The 18,640-nt window shown below is 45.3% G+C and overlaps 1 protein-coding gene across 2 annotated transcripts in view; it reads right to left on the bottom strand.

Annotated features, from left to right (window-relative positions):
• The window catches only part of si:dkey-100n23.5 (cyclic AMP receptor-like protein A), a 51,680-nt gene that overhangs the window by 23,505 nt on the left and 9,535 nt on the right, over positions 1–18,640 (bottom strand). For both annotated transcript variants that reach the window (XM_004551224.4, XM_076874773.1), the window contains exons 6-11: positions 18,101–18,188; positions 15,147–15,236; positions 14,619–14,657; positions 9,140–9,218; positions 5,925–5,972; positions 605–687 (exon numbers count right to left, since the gene is read on the bottom strand). In XM_004551224.4, the coding sequence (XP_004551281.2) occupies positions 605–687; positions 5,925–5,972; positions 9,140–9,218; positions 14,619–14,657; positions 15,147–15,236; positions 18,101–18,188 (427 nt within the window). The remainder of the gene's footprint in view (positions 1–604; positions 688–5,924; positions 5,973–9,139; positions 9,219–14,618; positions 14,658–15,146; positions 15,237–18,100; positions 18,189–18,640) is intronic.

Below are 18,640 nucleotides of genomic sequence, written 5' to 3'. Positions count from 1 at the left end.
GGGAAGGGTGATGGGCAGTGTTTGAGCAGAGCTTTTGAAAGACGTTGACCCTGTAATTGACCTGTGTCTCCGCCTACATCGCCGTGGCGACAAGCAGAGCCGCTGCAGCTAATCACTTAGTAACCCTGACCTGTCAATCACACCAGTGCTGTGTTGAGATGGGGAGGGGGGGGGGCAAATAAATGAAAAAGGAGAGGGAGGGAGATGAGGAGTAAGGAAAGGAAGGGAAAGGAAAGGGAGGGAAGGAGTAATAACAGCGCTGGGGTTATCATTTACTGGACCACCCGCCTCCTCCCACCCAACCCTCAGCCGACGAAGCTCAGGTTTTATAAAAGCCAATAAAACGCTCTATACCTCCATCTCTCTCTCTCTCTCTCCCTCTCACACACACACACACACGCACGCCCTCCTTTAGCGTTCAACTGCTACGAACGGAAAGAGGGAGAGCAGTGCTTTCCGAGAGTTAAGATAACAGAGAGAGCTAAAGAATGGGAAAGGCACATCAGGGCTTGGAGGGTGGGAGGAGATAAGATAGCAGAGTGAAGCCCCCATGCAAATAAAACAACAGAGTTTATAGCTGCACAGGTGTGTGTCTGTGTGTTACCTGTTGATGAGGGGAAAGATGGACACGAGCAGGTAAACTGAGGGATACCACTTCAACGGCTTGATCTCCTCCGCCAAGGAAACCTAGATGAGAGAAAATTGGCTGCTCACCCATGTAGAGAAACTCAAATGCTCACGTTAATGCTCTCGTCTCGCCTTTGCGTCGCGCACATACACGTGCACGCGCAGCGTCAGTGTCTTCACTGGAAGATCAGAGCGCAGGGGCGAGAAACAAAGGCCAATTAAAACCTAATAAAATATTAACCTGCTGATAATACGCAACATCCACACAGTTATGAGAAGAAAGCGGGGATTTCAATTAAACGAGAAGCAAATACTTTGCAGCAAATGTGAAGGGGATGAATTCAATATCTCGTGGACAAGCTGAGAGGAAGACAGAGACATGCTGCAGCAGCAGCTAAAAGTCGAGGAGGGGGGTGAGAGGCTGGTGGTGGAGAGCTTTTACAAGCCGTTATCTAATTCCCGGGAGAGGAGGACTCTTGCGTCCGGAAGAGGCTGAGAAGCGCGGCCCCTGGATTGATTTTCTGCGCTGTGCTGTTTTTTCGCCCCCCTCCTCCTCCTCAAGGCTAGGTCGCAGCAGCGGAGCCAGCGCAGAGCCTCCTTCTCTTTCTTTCTCCCTCTCTCATACACACACACTTACACACAGTCGGAGCCAGGAGGCAGGCCCACAAGCTCTGGTCTCTACCCCCACATGGAGGAAATTAATTACTCACCAGAAAAACCCTGAGGCAGTCAGGCTCTAACGCAAGCATTTTAAACAATTCAGATGAAATCCAGTGGTATTTTATCTTACGCATATATGCGTGTGTGTTCTTGAGGGGGGTACCGAATGCAAGAGGCGGTGTTTCACTGTGTGAGAAAGGCTGGCTGTATGTGATCTACTGAACAGAGACCAGTCGTATTTCCACATCACTGTCTTTAACAGCACAACCCCAAGGCAAAAACCAAGCTCAGCCCGATTAGCATCTATTATCACGGGAAGCCCTGTCGTCACTGGCCGTGTCAAGATCTGCCAATTGCTAACTTGTGTGTATGGTGTGTGTATGGTTGGGCACTTGAGTGTACGCATACTGCAAAGAATTTTGCAACATGGAAGAGGAAAAGGACAGCCTGAAGGATGCTGCATGCAAAAGGCAATTTGTGGCTGTGTGAGCATGTGTGTGTATATTTTGGGGGGAAAAAATAAATCCAGAAAAAAAAACAACTTCAAAGACTGCTTGGAGCCAAGTGATCTCAGATCAGATTTCGGTGAGGCGTAGAAACAGGCATTTGAGGAATTTCAGTGAGCCAAGGAAAGGGTGCAGAAGGGTTGAAGAGAAACAGGAAGAGTGTGGGTAAAGTGCCTCCGCTGCCTCGTGTTTTTAATCACAGTCCTCCAGTGTCAGAGGCCCCTGCGCTGCTTGGGAAGCAGAGGGGGGAATGAAACCGTAATTATGTGAAGAGGGCGCAGCGGTCCCAACGTTAATGACACACGCTAGATTACAGACAGCAATCGGGAGCGACCCATCCCCTCCACCACCAAGCACAGCACTCACCCGGGCTTGCGCTCGTCTCAGGAAAAACTTCCTCTAAAAATAAGAGGATCGGGTTTACTGAGGGCACTTTAGCATTAAATTCAAGGACTTTTTAAAGGATTTTTGGGAGTAAAATTCAGGAACTAAAACTGAATAACATAATAGATGGAAAATGTTTCTCCTTAAAAAGCTGTACCACATAAGGCGCAGCAGCAGCATCTGCTGCAGTATTTCAGACTTTCAGTTACAACTTTTAAGCCAACATGGCTGAGAAGACCCGAAAGTGCTCTTTTGCTGATTATTTTTATCTTGAAGATGTCAAACGTTGCCGATTCTTTGAATTACTGTGGTTTAGTAATGATGCAAACAGACACTCCTTTGTTGTGCATTCATTCGTAACTGATTACACTTCTGATAAAAAAAAAAAAAAAAAAAAACTTGGCTAGGTTTACAAGAAAACGGCGACTGATTACAATCCACACAGCTTCATCGCTGTAGGCTGAACACAGAAAAGTCACCAGCATCACTATCGGTAAATTTTGCCGGCGAACTGGCCAGCTCAAACCCTCAGGTGTGTGTGTGTGTGTGTGTGTGTGTGTGTGTGTGTGTGTGTGTGTGTGGCTGTGCTGAGCTCTGGGTTTTCCCCTCGCAGCTGAGAGGTTTGCTGGATGAGGGTTTGGGTCAAAATATTGCATCATTTATTTGCAGCTTGTGCATAAAAAAACGTTTAAGACAGGACATACTTTTGAGATAACTAACATTTAAAATAGAGCAGTGGAAGTTGGAAAGCCCGGTTGTTAATGACTGTGTCATTGCTTGGCTGCTTTTGAGCACAGTGGGGATTCTCGGCCTGTGTCTTTGGCCGGCTTTTGCATGCTGCATCACGTATGATGCTCACCATATCTAACATATCACGATACAGTGATTCTGCAATATTTAGGCTATTACAAGGCAGTCGTCAAAAATACATTATGATATCTGTGTTAGATTAGCATGCATTAGTATGCATGCTGTCATTATCTATGTATGAACTTTATTATACATTTTAAAAATAATTAAATTAATTAGCTCTTTAATTTGACTTGTGCCACTGTCTGCTTTTTTCCTCTTCTGTGAACTGCTTCATCTTCTTTGAAAGTTATTTCACTTATATTCATTTTACTACCATTAATTTGATAAGCCTGACTTATTAAATAGCGACTTTGGTAAGTGAAGCTGGTGGGGAATCCTTTTAGACACCCTGTGCGTTTAAATATAGAGATGTCTGGCGGCAGGGCATCGATAACGTAACACAAGAGGAAGAACTGCTTTAGTAATATTGTGTTCCAGCCATATATTTGTATATCACTGCTGATCGTTTAACAGCTGGACAGCTGATCCCTTAAAAAAAGGAGGCATGTGTGTTTTGTCAAAAAGTCAAACGTCCTACTGAGAGCCCTTAAGAGAAAAACCACATACTATTCCCTTTTGCTGGCCAAGAATAAAATAAAAAGTTGATAGACCAATTAGAATACACACACATAGAGCGTACCCTCAGTGGTTTGCAAGGTTGTGCATGCATGCGCACACACACACACACACACACTTGTATAGACATAAAAGTAGAGGCCACTGCATTGTTACTCAAGGCAAAGCTTGTGTGGATCGGTAAACAAACATCTTGAGAAGATAACGAACAAGCGACTTGCTGTTTGCTCAGCCAGTTTTGTTGCTACCCGACGGGACTGAGCTGCTGTGTGTGCAGTTGTGCAAATGTATTTAAACGTGCGCACGCGCGCATGTGTGAGGGGTGCTGAAAAACCGTCATCCGAATATCCTCTCGTTGACCTGTGCCGCTTCAAAACCTTGTGGCAATCATGTGTGCTCATGCATGAACACAAACAAATTGCTCAAGAAATACACACACACACACACAGATGGGTCACAACATGTGACTTACAGCACTGATAACTGCCAGCGCTAGTTACGTACGTCACCACTCCAGCCAGATGCAGACGCACATGCACTCAGACAGCGGGAGGGGGGATGATGCTGCGCTGAGTCAGGGAGGAAAAAAAAAAGGGTTGGGAAATGCGTGTGGACACAGGGCATTAGGGGTTTGAGTGTATGTGTGCGTGTGACAGTAACAGAGAATGTGTGAGGCACAGAAGGAGGGAGACGTGGCAGAGTGAATGGAAATCACCAGAGCCAGCGGTCTTCAGACACCCAGCAGGAATCGCTTTCTCTAGTTTACACCTGCTGCTACACACTCGTACACACATGAGCAGGAGCTCACTGGTTTGGCAAGCACAATCTGGGAGGCTGTTGTTGTTGTTTTAAAGCATCGCAGCGCGTGCATAAACTCTCATAAATATTCATGTCCATGAACCTGGCTTGCTGCTTTATTCATGCTGGGTATGAGCACAACAGTGAGAGAGACAGCGAGAGAGGGGGTGAGAAAGACAGAAAGAGAAAGACAGGGAGAAAAAGAGAGAGAGAGCGTGAAGTGAAAGGCAGGGAGAGAGGAAAAAAACAGATGGAAATGAGCGGAGTGACCGGGAAAGAGAAATACGAGGAAAGAGAGTGTGATAAAAACCACTGCTGACTTATTTACACTCTGTGCTACACATAGCAATTAGCCCACATGAAGACTGTGTGTGTGTGCATTTATGTGTGTGTGGTCACACATTCATGCACACGCGACTCCGCTTAAGGTTACGCCAGTTCACCGTGCAGTAATTATGTCTGCCACTTAGGGGCAGCATCTACATAACCTTAACCTTAACCCTAACCTGCCCTCCGACACCTCACCCTGCTGGGCGGAGTGGCAACACCAAACAAGGAGGAGGGCGGAGGGAGTGCGAGGGATTGCTGCTGCTAGTTTTTCCTACTATGCATTAGTCATATTGTTTCAATAGCACCTGGTTAGGGAGAAGTAAGGCTTTATAGTCTTCCTGGTGAACAATGCATCATGAGCAGTCAATGAACCAGGTAAAAAGACGTGGCAAAAACCTGTTTAACGATCCACTTTCTAATACCAGGATTTTCAAGAAATCTACTTTTGTTCAGCTTTTCCAAACTCTGTGTCTCACAAGAGATGAGAAAATTGTTAAAAATCAAAGTAGCGGAGACAAGAGGCTTTTAATTTTCAAGTGCAGGTCAAGCATCTTAGATTTCCATCATGCAACCAGCTATTTCATAAACCCTTCCTGCCTACATCCTTTATTTAATTTCTGCAATATTTTGTGTTTTGTGGCAACACTATGAGAAGCTTGCAGAACTGACTGTCCTCACATTTAAACAGTGGCTCCATTGTGTAGTGGTTTACACATTTAAATAAAGTTATGTCTCCAGTCACGTTGAGTCCTGCTGCGATCGGAAAAATTACTTTCGCGAGATAGTTCTGTTCACGTATAACCCAGCACTAATGTGTAAAATCAGTGAAGTGCCCCTTCAGACTAGGCTAGGTTAACCCTCTCCCCAATTAATTTTCCCTTTTTCTATTCCCCTTATTTCTCCTCCTCCTCATGTCGCACTTCTCAATCTGTCTTGATTTACACCTATCTCCTGCTCCATTTAAAAATGAAGCTTAAACACACCTTTACGTGCATGCACACATTTATATACACATACACAAGAGCTCACACAGGAATAGATTTGAGAGGTCAAATTGCTCCCTGCTGTGTTTGACACCTACCCAGCGTGAAGGCAAGAGCTAATCCTACAGACACGCTAATCCTCACATTCTGTGTTTATACGTGTACATGTGCGTGTATGTGCTAAGAAATTTGATGGTCAGACCATTACCTTGCGCCTCTCTCGCTCTGGGTTGAAAGTTCCCAGCCATGACTGCATCTGTGCAGAAAAGACACAAAATAGGAAGAAAGAGGTCAGGGCAGCTAAAAAGCAGGGGGAAAAAAGAAAAATTGCAGTGATTTTCCGATTTTAATCAGATGGGTTTTCCTAGTGAGGAGTGACATTGTGCTTAGAGGTCATTGCCTGCAGTGAGAAACCTGAACAAATATCACACTGACTACCACATCAATGCAAAATCCCACCACCTTCTCACACGCCTCAGCAAAATTACCCAATTCACAACCGAGCGCACAGCTTAGAGGCAGAAGGGAGCTCTTAAACAGCTCCCAGCATCTTGCAAAAAAAAACCCTGATCAGCTTCAGTGCACACAATTTGACAGAGGAAGAAGAAAACAAGGCGGAGGGTAGGGGTGTGTGTGAGGGGGTTGCGTGGGGGAGCGAAAAAAGAGAATTTTGTTTAGAAAAAAGTGTCGGGAAAAAAAGAAGTGGAGCAAACATGGCAGACACGAGGCCTTTGGAAAGAACGTGGGAATAGTTTTCGCTCTTCCTCTGCGTCCTCTCTCGGGGGAATGAATGGAAAATGTCAACAGGCAGGCGCAGGAACACACATGCACACAACCATGCACAGGACTGGGGATTGGCGATGGTGGGATAGGAGGGAGGGGGCTGTATGAAGCCAGAAGGTTTATGTAACCCAAGACATCAGAGACAAATCTCTGGAGGCCCTGTGCGAGCTTCATACGCATGAACAAAAAGGCAGCATGAACAACATGCACTAACAGCTCTTCTATTCTGCTATTTATTAACTCAATGTTGCCATGGTTTCTCGGTGCTGACGTGATTGTCATTGTAAATCTATGCATGACCGTGGTGTTTGTGCAGTGCGGGGATTAAAAAAAAAAAAAAAAAGGACAGCCGTTTGGTCATTAGATTCAACTTGTTTCCACAGCAGCCCTCTGCTGCCCAGCTGAGCACCGCTATCCATCAAAATCAACAAACGCTGATAATAAGTGGCAATATCATTAGGCTTTGGCCAGGTCTCCACATACCCGGCTTTCGTTGCAGTCTCTCTTAAGCCACGCTACTGAAAGGGAAGCGGTTATGCTAGTGGCGTGTTGAGGGGTGAGGGCTGGAAGGAAGGGAGTGGACATGTACAAATTGCATCTGTAAAACAAACACACTCCCAGAGCTCTCTGTGTGGCCCGAAATGACTCATTAGCCTTCAAATCCCTCCAGTTATTATGAGCTCGCACAGCCACTCAGAATGTGTCCTGTTTCTTTTTGTTTTGTTTTGTTTTTTTAAACAATCTGGGTGTAAAGGACTTGGAACCCCCTCCCTCGCCACGCCCATCTGCCTCGGTGAAATCGGAAGGTGGAAAAACTTCTCCGTCCAGCTAACATCCCACCTCTCCTCACTCAGCCTATTCGTCTCTATCCCTTTCTCCATAGCGTCGCCACCTACCCTGCTTTCAAAGCTTTTGAAATTCTTTCAAGTGAGACAGCCTGCAGCTGAAAAGAGATAAGGCTTGAGCTCTTCATAAATATGACAGAGAAAGCAAAACGGCAGAGTGAAAGGGGGAGACAGACGCGGAGGGGGAAAGGAAAAGGGGGGGGAAGAGAAAATGAGCGGGAACACAGAGAGAGAGAGAGAGAGAGAGAGAGAGAGAGTGACAAATGAATGCAAAAAAGGGATTCAGAATAAGGAAGGTGGGAAACAGATATAGAGACAAGAGGTAGAGGGAGTGATAGCTGAATACTGTGAGCTGAATGAGTTATGAGATGCAGGTTGGAAACCAGCGACATTCATTCATTCTCTTTATCGCAGGCGTGATAAAGAGTGTAGTCTCTTTCCCGTTCCCTGCCTCTCAGCTACCTGCTGTCTGTCTCCGTTGTCGTCTTCCTGCAGCCTGGCTATCTGCAGAATCTCTCTCACTCCACCGTTCCCTGTGCAGCCCAAGCAATGAATGCTAACATTCAACAGCAACACAACGACTGTGAGTCTGATGAGGCTTTGGCCTCGTCCTCCCTTCACGTCAAACGCTCACGAGCATACTGTGGCAACGCAAGTCTACCGTCGCTGTTCCAGCGGCCGCAGTGTGGGGTGTCGTCAGATCAGGGGAATGGCAGCTATGCGAACTTTGTGGAATGCTGCCCCTGGGCTCCTACAGCACCGAGCACGATGAAGAGCCACGCAAAACTACAAGCTACCATGGTGAGCACATCAACTAAGTGGTAAATGAACTTATCTGATTTCCTGCACAATTTAATGGATTGCAGTACAAAATATTGAATACGGTAAAAAATGCCCATCACACAAGAACTGAAAGTCCACAATTATATCAATTCAGACAATTTATTTGCCCAAACATCAATTCCAATTAGCCAAAGTAGACAATTTAGAGTCACACAAAAATTAGAGAAGCATAAAATCCTCATATTCTAGTAGTTAGACCAAGTAAATGTTAGCATAATTAATAAATCAAAGCCATTATATTTTATGTTTTGTCCAAGCATCAGTTTAAAAACCAATTTAAAATGAATAAAAAAGCAGAAATTGGCACAATGTAGCAGCTGCACCAAGTGAAAGAAAGGTATTCTTGCTTGATAAATTACTTTAAGTATAGAACCAGGACGACATTTTATGACACCGTTACTCCAGTATGAAAAAAGTCCCCAGAAATGCATCACGAAACACATTTCTCACTCAAAAAGTTAGATGAGATTATTCCTTGCTACCTTTAAACAATATTGCAAGCTTCTTGTAAACTGTATCTCAGCAGTTTTGACCTGTAGTCATTTCTCTTCCTTAAAGAGCTGCTTGACATTCAAACAACCATTATTACCTTTTCCAAATGCACTGGAAGCGAAAATGAAAACGAAAGCAAACTATGAAATTATCACAATTGTTTAAATGTGTCTAGTTGTCTGAATTCATGTACTTTTGCTAAGTATATGCCACACATTCTCAAATCTCCACAAACCACATTTATCCTTTACATGACTTTTGATCAACAGGATAGGATCGTTTCATAGCGCATAGTGTTTTGGGGAATTTTTTCTTATATCTGTACTTCAGTGAGAACATTTACACCCCCACCCCATCAGTACACCCACAGAGCAGTTCCACTAATGCCAGGTTTTAAAAGCTCACAGCGCCGTCACGTTCGGCTAAGTTGTCTTGAAATAGACGTATATTGAGTACTCACTCTCTTATTGGCCACGCAGATGATCCTGGCGTAGCAGAAGATCATCAGGAAGATGAGGCCGAAAAGAGGCACGTACCATCTGCAAAGCACAGGCGTAACAGATCAATAACAAAACTCCAAACGAGAAACATTATTAAAAGATCATTTTTGCTGTTTTGTCGGTGGAGGTTGTTTCTTTAGCCTCCTTGCTTCAGTTGTAGAAAGTGTGACATGAAATCACATGAACAATATCAAAAGTTATGATTACGGTGATATACTCTTATGCATTCTTAAGGAATTCACACCTTAGGAAAACACAAAAGCAAGCCACGTGTCCTGTTGCTATAGGATTTAGTCCAGACTTAAATAAAAGCTTATGTTTAGCTGGCGTGTCGCATAAAATCATTGCTCATGATCTGCCTACAGATACATTTTTTTCATTCTAGGCAGCGTTATCAATATGAGTGTATACACCAACTTACAAATTTATATAACATACATTTATGACATGACTATGTAAAAACATTATGATAAAGTAAACGACATCGCTTGGAGGAAAGAAGCTAAAGCAAATGACCACCTCTGTGCTGCTTTCCTTAGCTTTACAGAGCTCTGCAGTTCAATTTTTAGCTGTTGGCCACCAGTTTTACTTGCAGAAGTGTTGCATTTTTGGAAAAAAATGTCTTGAAGTCCACTGCGTGCTACTTGCTCAGCACCAAAAGGAAATATAGTTAAAGACTTGCTGGTAAACACTTAAGAGCATTTACAAGCTGAGGAGGCAGCTATTTCTCTCAGAGGATGGGAAACGACCAAGAAAGAACAAATGGGCCGTGAATATACGACATGCATTCACCAAGCAGACAGGCACATTACTCTTATAATAATGTAGGCCCCTATAAGAAGGAATTTAAATAGGCAGTTGTTTGTTAAGAAGCTGATTATATCAACTTAACAGGTAAAAACTTAAGCTAAAAAAAAAGAAATTAAAGGTTAGAGTTTATCAGTACTTTTTCCATAACCAGTTCAGGTGAGACTGTTTCGCTGGCTGACACTAGAAAGCATTATTCTAAACAGCTGATGCGTAAAGGGCACACAGTATGTACACAGTCACCAAAGACTGTAAAAAAACCTGACGAGGCAACTCTGGACCTCACTCCATATAGTTTTACATACTGAGTCAAGAGGTAGATGAAGAACAAAAGATCATTCCAGCAAAGTCACAATGCTGTAAATGCATGGCATTCCTATGGGACAAGGGTTGCAATTTATAAAGGGGAGGTGTGGGAGAATAATATGTCAGGTATTTCAGAGCGGATGAAAGCGAGCAAGACGAGCAGGGGAAATGAAGGTGATTACTTTTGGTGGAATGGCAGTCTTATGTTATGCAACCTCTTGGGAGGGAAGCTCAGAGGAGTTTCAACCTCTCCCTGTAATTGTGAAACAGGTCTTTGTCTCACTTTGATATACAGGTTCCTGGTCACAACTTGTCTTTTCAGTCTAGGTAACCCTGAGCAGTCACAACTGTTGTGTTTGTCACCTACCTCATATCTAAAGAAGTCTCAAGGGCTGACATGAAATATGACTGGCCAATCCCCCACCTGTGTCGTCCTATGCATGCAAATTCAACTTTCAATACAACTTTCTGGCTTGCACCTGCACTTGACACAGGCAAAAAATACTGGACAGTACTGAACAAGGCCACCAAGAGTAATTATAGCACTCATGATAAGACAAAATGGTTCAGCTGACTATTAAAACAAAGAGTCTGTCTCAGACCCTTAAATTTACAGACACACGCTTATAAAATGGATGAATGTCCAACAGAGATCATCAAAGTCCTTGGCATAGGCAAATGCAGAATCCAAACATCCAATAATTCACCCATCCATGCATTTTCCTCTGCTTATCGAATTCAGTGTGGTGGAAAGGCTGGAGACAACCCCAGCTGAGAGGCAGGGTACACCCTGGACAGGCTAGCAATTTATCCCAGTTCTAACACATAGATACAGATGACCATTCACACTCACAATGACACCTATGGGCAATTTAGAATCACAAATTAACCTAATGTGTATGTTTTTACACTGTGGGAGGAAGCCAGATTACTCAGACAGAACTCACGCAGACACTGGACGAACACGCCAACTCCAAACCGAAACACTGACTCGTCTGTCTATTTTGTGCTCACCCATGGTTGTCCTCCATGCCCGAGGACTGAAAGAAACTCACTGAGCATTATTAAATTAAACTTTTTATTGGAGGAGGAATCCGATACAGTAGGCGTTTGTTTCAATGCAGGAAACAGGCTGAGGGAAAGGCTCCTTTATGTGCCTTTATGTCTTGTAGGGAACATCGGCAGACAAAGGATACTGCCTGTCTTTGAAAGCTGGTATGACTGCATCTGCATGTGTGCATCTGTGCAGGTTCAATAACGGCATGGGACACTGATGAAAGCGTTTCAGGGGGAGACCTGTGCGAGCGTCACCCCGGTGTGATTTAATAACCCGCTCTCCGGAATAAACAGCGTCCAATTACGCCAGCGCACGTCCTGTTAATGATGGAAAGACGAGCTTGGGGGGTGGGTGGGTTGGTGGAGAGGGGAAAAGGAGGGATGGCCTTTTTAACGATAGTGTGGGGGGCTGTGAGGAGGAGAGAATGACGGGCGGCAGCTACAAAGTGCTCTAATTAGCATGATAATGATCTGCCATTAGAGTCCGCTGTGCTCTACAGCTGAGCACTACCCGGAGAGAGAGAGTCAGAGCAGGAGGGAGACGGCGAGAGACAGAGAAAGAAGTAAAAGCAGAGGGAGAGAAGATTCAGAGTGGGCAGAGGATGATAAAAGTGATGAGATGAATAGAGAAGAGGATGCAAAGGTGGATAGATGACTGCGGCTCAGGACCAGAAAGAGCAGAAATGAGAAAGAAGCTCTGGGTGATTAAAAGGCAAGCAGAGGGATAAGGTCGCAGTGAGAATGAAAGGAACAGCAGAAATTCGTTGCCCCCGATAGATCGACTAGGGAAAGATGGATAGAAATACGGATAACCACAGTGGGGTTTTCAGAGGACAACAGTGAGCAAGAGTGGATTGCCTGAAAGTGGCAGAAAGAAAGATCATCGCAGATGTGCACAAATTCAATCACTCGGCCTTAGCCTGGCCTTCCCTCCAGTACGGCTCTGAAGTGAAGAATGAGGCTCGGTTGAAAGAAGTCTTAATTGAAGTGCCTGCTAGAAGACGAGAGCATGGTAGAGACCCGTCTATGCAGGTTAATGATCAACTGCAGCCGTCAGCTTTGACCCGGGAGATCCTAGCACACAGGGAAAGATCACGATCAACCACTTACGCAAGAAAGGATGGCCTGACAGACAGAAAGAGAGGTGGAGACTTAGAAGCAGGGAAGGAGGAGAAGTGTGTTCAGGGTGAAGGTCGGGTCTCACTTGATGCACTAATGGAAAAGCCATAAGGTATCTACAGCCTAGCTAGAGGTGCTTTGACTTAAAGGCAACCCAAGCGTTGGGTGAACACAACAGAAATGGACAGCAAACTGAATTCAAATGGAGCCTCATATTTACCCACTGATCATCAAATTAACATCGCTCTGTCCCACCTGGACCTTTACATACTTGAAGTAAGCATAAGATCTACGTGTGAGTGCTAAAATTGTTGTTATTTAAAACCACAAATGGTAGCCTCATGTTAGAACTGAAGTAAAGAGCCAGGAGATCAATCAGTCAGGAGATCTATGGGTATGGGTCAAATCCCGGACAAGCCCCCACTTATGTTACATCCGAACTCATAGACTGCAATATAAAACCGACAGTGACAGCACTTTATAATAATAGGAGATTTACTGAAATTACTACATAGGCTAGGTTCAAATTTAGGGGCATGTCTAATAAAAACATAACTGGAAACACATGATGACCAAAAGCAAAGAAATGAGGTGTCCAGTCCAAGCTAACTCTTAGTGCCCTTATGCACACTTTCTCAGGTGTGGACAAAATGGTAAATAAACATGGGCAGCATAAAAAAAAGTCTTGCATTGCCGCTGTGAAGAACTTCAGTGCTGCAAAAGAATATAACAATGATCACAGGTATAAAAATGCATTTTGTAAGAAAATCTGCACGCATTTTTGCATAAATCTGAACCAAAGTACTGATCAGATCCACAGACTTCTGTAACATCTGTAAAGCAATGCAGCTAAAACAACCACATAACCATTAACTTCCACTTGCAAAGTTATTTTCACTGTTATTTCTCAGCCTTATGCTTGAGTGGGGCCCGTGGCACACACCGATGGGGGACCTCTAAGAGCGTTGACTCAGCTAAGCTCGAGTGCTTCCAATTGCTGACTCAAGCCCTGAAACTCTGCACCTTCATCACACAGCCCTGTCCTCCGCTTTGCTTTCTCCTTCCTTTTTCATTCCCTTTCGCACACCCCCTCCTCCATCAAACCTTCCCTGCCTCCTCTGTTCTGCCCGTGCGCTTCGCTGAACTCTGATGAAGACGCACTACAGGGCGTGGGCAGACACGAGGACAATCTATTTCTCTGACTCCCTTCTCCTTCCCGTCCTGCAATGCCGATCCTCTTTCCTTCTCGTGCTGAATAATTCCCTGTCTCCGTCCAACTAGACTATGTATGTTACCCCTCCCGTCTTTTCCACTTTTCACCTTTAATGCTACAGCCTCTGCCCCCCACAAGGTGTCAGCAGGCTGTGTGTGTGTGTGTGAGTGCATGTGTTTTTGTCCGTTGACGGGTGCTGCCTTGGCCTCTAATCTCTCGTCTGGTTTGATGTAATTAAGGCTAATGAAGATTCCCTGATCCTCTGAGCGGCTCGTCCCCCTGGGCCACGACAGCGTGGAAAACTAGAAAGAGCCGGGGAGCAGAGGAGCACTGATAAAAGAGACATGGGCTCGTTTAGCACAGCTGATAGCTATGTGTTGTTCTCTATATATGTGTGCGTGTGTGTATTTGTCTGAGTGAGTCTCCCTCTGTGGGTGTGTATACGTTTGTGTGCTTATTTGTTTAAAAAGATTGATTCCCTGCTGATGCTGCGAGCAGCAACGCGATTACCTTGGCTCATAGCAAAGTGTTGTTGTGTGTATGTGTGTGTGTGTTTACGTGTCTGCACCGGCAGATTGGCAGAGCCCTTGCAGACTTAGGGCCAGTTGCAGAAAGCAGTAGACAGGCATAATCCTTCATAGCCGTCCTAAACACTTAAATACACAGTGTAGCAACTCCCCTAAATCTGACAAGGCAGAGGCAGACACAGGAACATCCACACACGCACACACACACACACACACACACACACACACACACACACACACACACACACACACACACACTTCTTGGCCTTGCACCAAGGGGGGAAAAAACCCTGCAGGCTCCCCTGACATGCAACCCTTCACATTTCCCCGCAGAGACAGCCCTTCTCCTCCTCCTCCCCATCTCCCCCAGTGGGGGAAGCTTTGATGGCGGTGCTGAAAGGGTCTACTTACATCCCAAATCTCCAGGCTACGTGATCGTCTGTGATCCAGCTGGGGGAAGAGAGAGAGAGAGAGAGAGAGCGATGAGGGGGTTACAAAGGAAAAGGGAGAGCGTGAGCGGAAGAGAGACTTGTGTGACTGCAGAGGGGAGAAGCTGTGCAGCTGTAGCTATTAATAAGCCGAGAGTGGAAAGAGAGAGCCGAGCCCGGAGATTAAGGCTCTGTCCCAATTCTCATTCCACCGCCTCCTCTCCTTGGCCTCTTCCACTTTTCCTCACCCCCTTTAACAACCCTCCAAACAAATAATGCCTTTCCCATTTACCACAAGAACCGGAGAGCACGAGGAGGTGTTGCACTGTGATCAGATGTGCTGATAATTGCCAATTTTAAGCACATAAACTCCTATAATGGTTGAAGCAAATCTAGAGTTGGAATGAGGCCAGTGCTGTGGCCTCCCTTGAAAGAAAAGACATTTAATGGAAAATACACGGTCACTAGCTGACAAAACACAAAAACTACACTCTAGCTGGGGCGTACTCACCACCAGGCTCCTGCGGGGCCATAGTAACCCTTGAACAGCGGCAGCGAGGCCATGACCAAAGGTACCCCCCACGCCATCAGATGGTAAAACCTGATAAAAGGAACACATTTATTTCATTATGAGCACAGAGGGTTCGGCAGGTTTTTCCCTGGAAAAAAAAAAGCTTATAAATAAATCAATTCTTTTCTTCTTCACTTCATCCCTTTGTTGGCACTCACACTAGGGTCATTTTTCAGGTCCAGACGAATGTCTATAACAGCCAGACAGCCAATTACTCATGGTAATATAAACCATAATTAGCTTAACTGTTGGGGAAAAGATGATTTTCAGTGGAAATCCCTGCATCAAAACCACAAGCAGGATGCAGATTCTCACTCAAGGGGATCCTAGTGGATGGACAATTTAAGTGTAACTGTGTACCTAAAATATGTTTGTGCACTATAAAAACAGTCTGCTTTCAAAGGGAGGAGGTTAAGGAGGCTGGAGAGCCTCATACAGGCTATCGATGAAAAATGATAACAGTGACGGTGACGGCCTTTTGAGCGTGTGTGTGCCAGACGAGGTGTGTGCGCCAGTGTCTTCGGCGTCTGTGTGGGAGTCGATACTTCATAGAGCGTACAGCGTCGCCTGGTCAATAGAGTGGAAGTCCTGCCCTGACTTGTTCCGAGTACAGTCAATCGAGCAGTGGTGACACAGCTGACACACGCTCAATCCCACTCCAGTTGTGTGACACACACACCCACACACACACACTTTATCACTCTATTTCACTGGGGCGCACTGTACGCTCCCCTCTCCCCGACCCTCTTGCTGATGGACAGCCCTGAGTGTGTGGGAGGAGCAGGAAGAAAGGAAAGGCTGCTGGTTTAAATAGAACAGAAAAGTAGGCGGGAGAGAGACATAGTAAATATATGGATCCAGACAGAGTTTGTCTTTAGATCGAACATGAGAAGGAAGTGTGTGAGAAAGATGAAAACAAGCAAGCAAGAGGCCAGAAAGAAAACAACAAAACAAAGAAAGACAAGGCGGGAGGATACAAACGGTGAAATCGGTGCTGCCAGTGTATGGCATGACAACTGGTGCATATGTGGGGGGGCTTGTCAGGAAATCAATGCTGAGAGCTCACAGAGCCCTCACTCCCCACCCCCTCCCAAACACACATGCACCAGCATGCACACTGCAACACACGCATCACACACTTGCAATGCTTTGAGAGGGAGATGACGAGGTCCGGAGCTGCGCTCAACATGGGCTTAATGAGGCACAGCAGGACTGCTATGCGTGCTGCATTTCACACACCTGCATACACACCCACACGTGTGCAGACACACACACGCACGAGCTCATATAGAAATCTCTCTCGAGGCTCAATCTCATTTCTCACTGCCTCACACCACTCCTCTATCGCCCCCACCCCTTTAGCTTCTATCGCCCAGCACATTCGGTTTGCGCGAATTCTTACTTCAAATCCTCATAAACATTCACACACACATACACACACACACAAACACACACACATGAGCGCGTGTGCACACTTCCTATCCTCTCTTGCATCCACTTCAATCATTCTTAGATCATCCGGCCTCCATTCTCCATCTCCTCTAGCAGTTTGTTCATTCATAAACCATCGCGCTGTGTCGTCCCTGTGAATGTGAGTGCGAGAGCGAGAGGGTGGGAGGTTGGGTTAGGGGGCTGAGACGTAATTGCGTATGGATGCAAAGCCACATACTGCCTCCTAAACACATGCAGCTTCTCTCCGCAGAGTCAACACACGAGAGCCCCACTGACACGCCGTCTTTGCTTCGCTCTTACTATTAAAGCGCTGTGTTTTTCCCCCTCTTCACATCATGTGCGACCAGCCGCAAATATACAGATATATCCTCCTCCCACTTTGCTCCCCCAGGACTTATAAGAGGTATGCAGCAGATAAGGCTCTGAAGCAAGCTCATTTTGGCCTCCAAGTTTGCCCCTTGCCAGCACCCATAAAACCGTCACCTTTTGAGTTATACCACCATTATATTGTCTGGCGTATTGCTAATCAATGCAGGAAAATTCCCATGGGGGTGGTGGTGGGTGGCGTACACATCTTAATGGCCCACCCTCTCGCACACAAGGGTGGGACTTTTTTTTCTGGACCACCAAGACACATCAACAGGATACGCCCATTAACAATTTGGCTTGACGTAGCACGCATAGTTGCGTCTTTTTCCCCCCCTTCAGATTGTGCATTTCTCTCACAAAGCTTTCATTAGGCATTAAAAATGCAAAAATATTACACACACACACAGGCAAATTCACACTTGCGCCATGGAAAGTGCTCATGGGAGTTTGAGCGACAGCAACATAGAGACATAGAGCCACAAAGCGTGAAGATGGGTATGCGCGCCCACACACACACACACAGACACACACACACTAGAACGCACTTAACGGCTGACACTCACTCCCTTTTCAATTAGAGTGTCGGCTGGCTGGAACATAAAAGGAGGAGGAGGAGGGGTCTGTCAATGCTCTGTGGGGAGACACATGCTCTGGCAGACCAAACATGCATATGGACATACAAGACACACGCGAAGGAGGAAGAGCCCAAAACAAGACACAAATAAACATTCAAATGTGGACACAGAGAAAGAAAAAGAACTGTTCATGCACACGAGGGATAAACGGATTATGTTAAATTTAAATAACTGATCAAATTATTAATAACTGGCAAGATTAGAAAAAAATACAATCAGTGACATCTTTGATAAGTGATAAACAAGTGATTGCATCCTCTCCAATATGAGGAATTGTCGTTGCTCTCTTGAAACACTACAATTTGAATACATTTACATTTTGTGAAGCAGGTTAGAAAAAAAGGACATTTAAAGACACAACAAACCAAACGATAAATCAAAAGAAGTTATACAAATAAAATAAAATAAAAAAAGATCCTCAAGTAGTTCCCTACTTACATTTCATATCTGTTGGTGCTTATTTCTCCGACCAGGTTGAGGTAGAGGTTTAGTGTGATGAGGCAAACCCAAGCCAAGGCACTCCAGTCTACAGACACACACACACACAGAAAAACACCAAGGTCAAATTACAACACAGCTCGCTGCCACACAGCATGCACCTGCAAACGTGTGTCCAAACATACACCTATGTATGAAAGAGAGCGAGAGCGAGAGAGTGAGTGTGTGTGTGTGTGTGCGCGTGTGTGCATGTGTTCCACTTTTTGATAAATGAAGGCCCATTCAGCAGTAATATGAGGGAAACCTGTAGCTTAGGGTGATGGATGAGAGGTGGGAGCTCAAAGAGAGATAATGATGAACTGTAGAAAAGCAGAAGGGAGATAAGACTAGAGAGGGAGGGAGAAAAAAAGAGCAGTAAAGTGAGGGGCAGGGTAATCAGGGGTGGAGGTGGCGGAGTGGACTACAGCGAGTGTTAAAACAATGAAAAGAAGATATAAAGAAAGGAGAAGGAAGGCACAGTCAGCAGCACGGGAAAATGGG

Source organism: Maylandia zebra, linkage group LG16 (assembly GCF_041146795.1).
Source record: "Maylandia zebra isolate NMK-2024a linkage group LG16, Mzebra_GT3a, whole genome shotgun sequence".
Classification (NCBI taxonomy): domain Eukaryota; kingdom Metazoa; phylum Chordata; class Actinopteri; order Cichliformes; family Cichlidae; genus Maylandia; species Maylandia zebra.
Note: the sequence above shows the minus strand (reverse complement) of the source record. Positions and strands in the feature narration are given on the sequence as shown.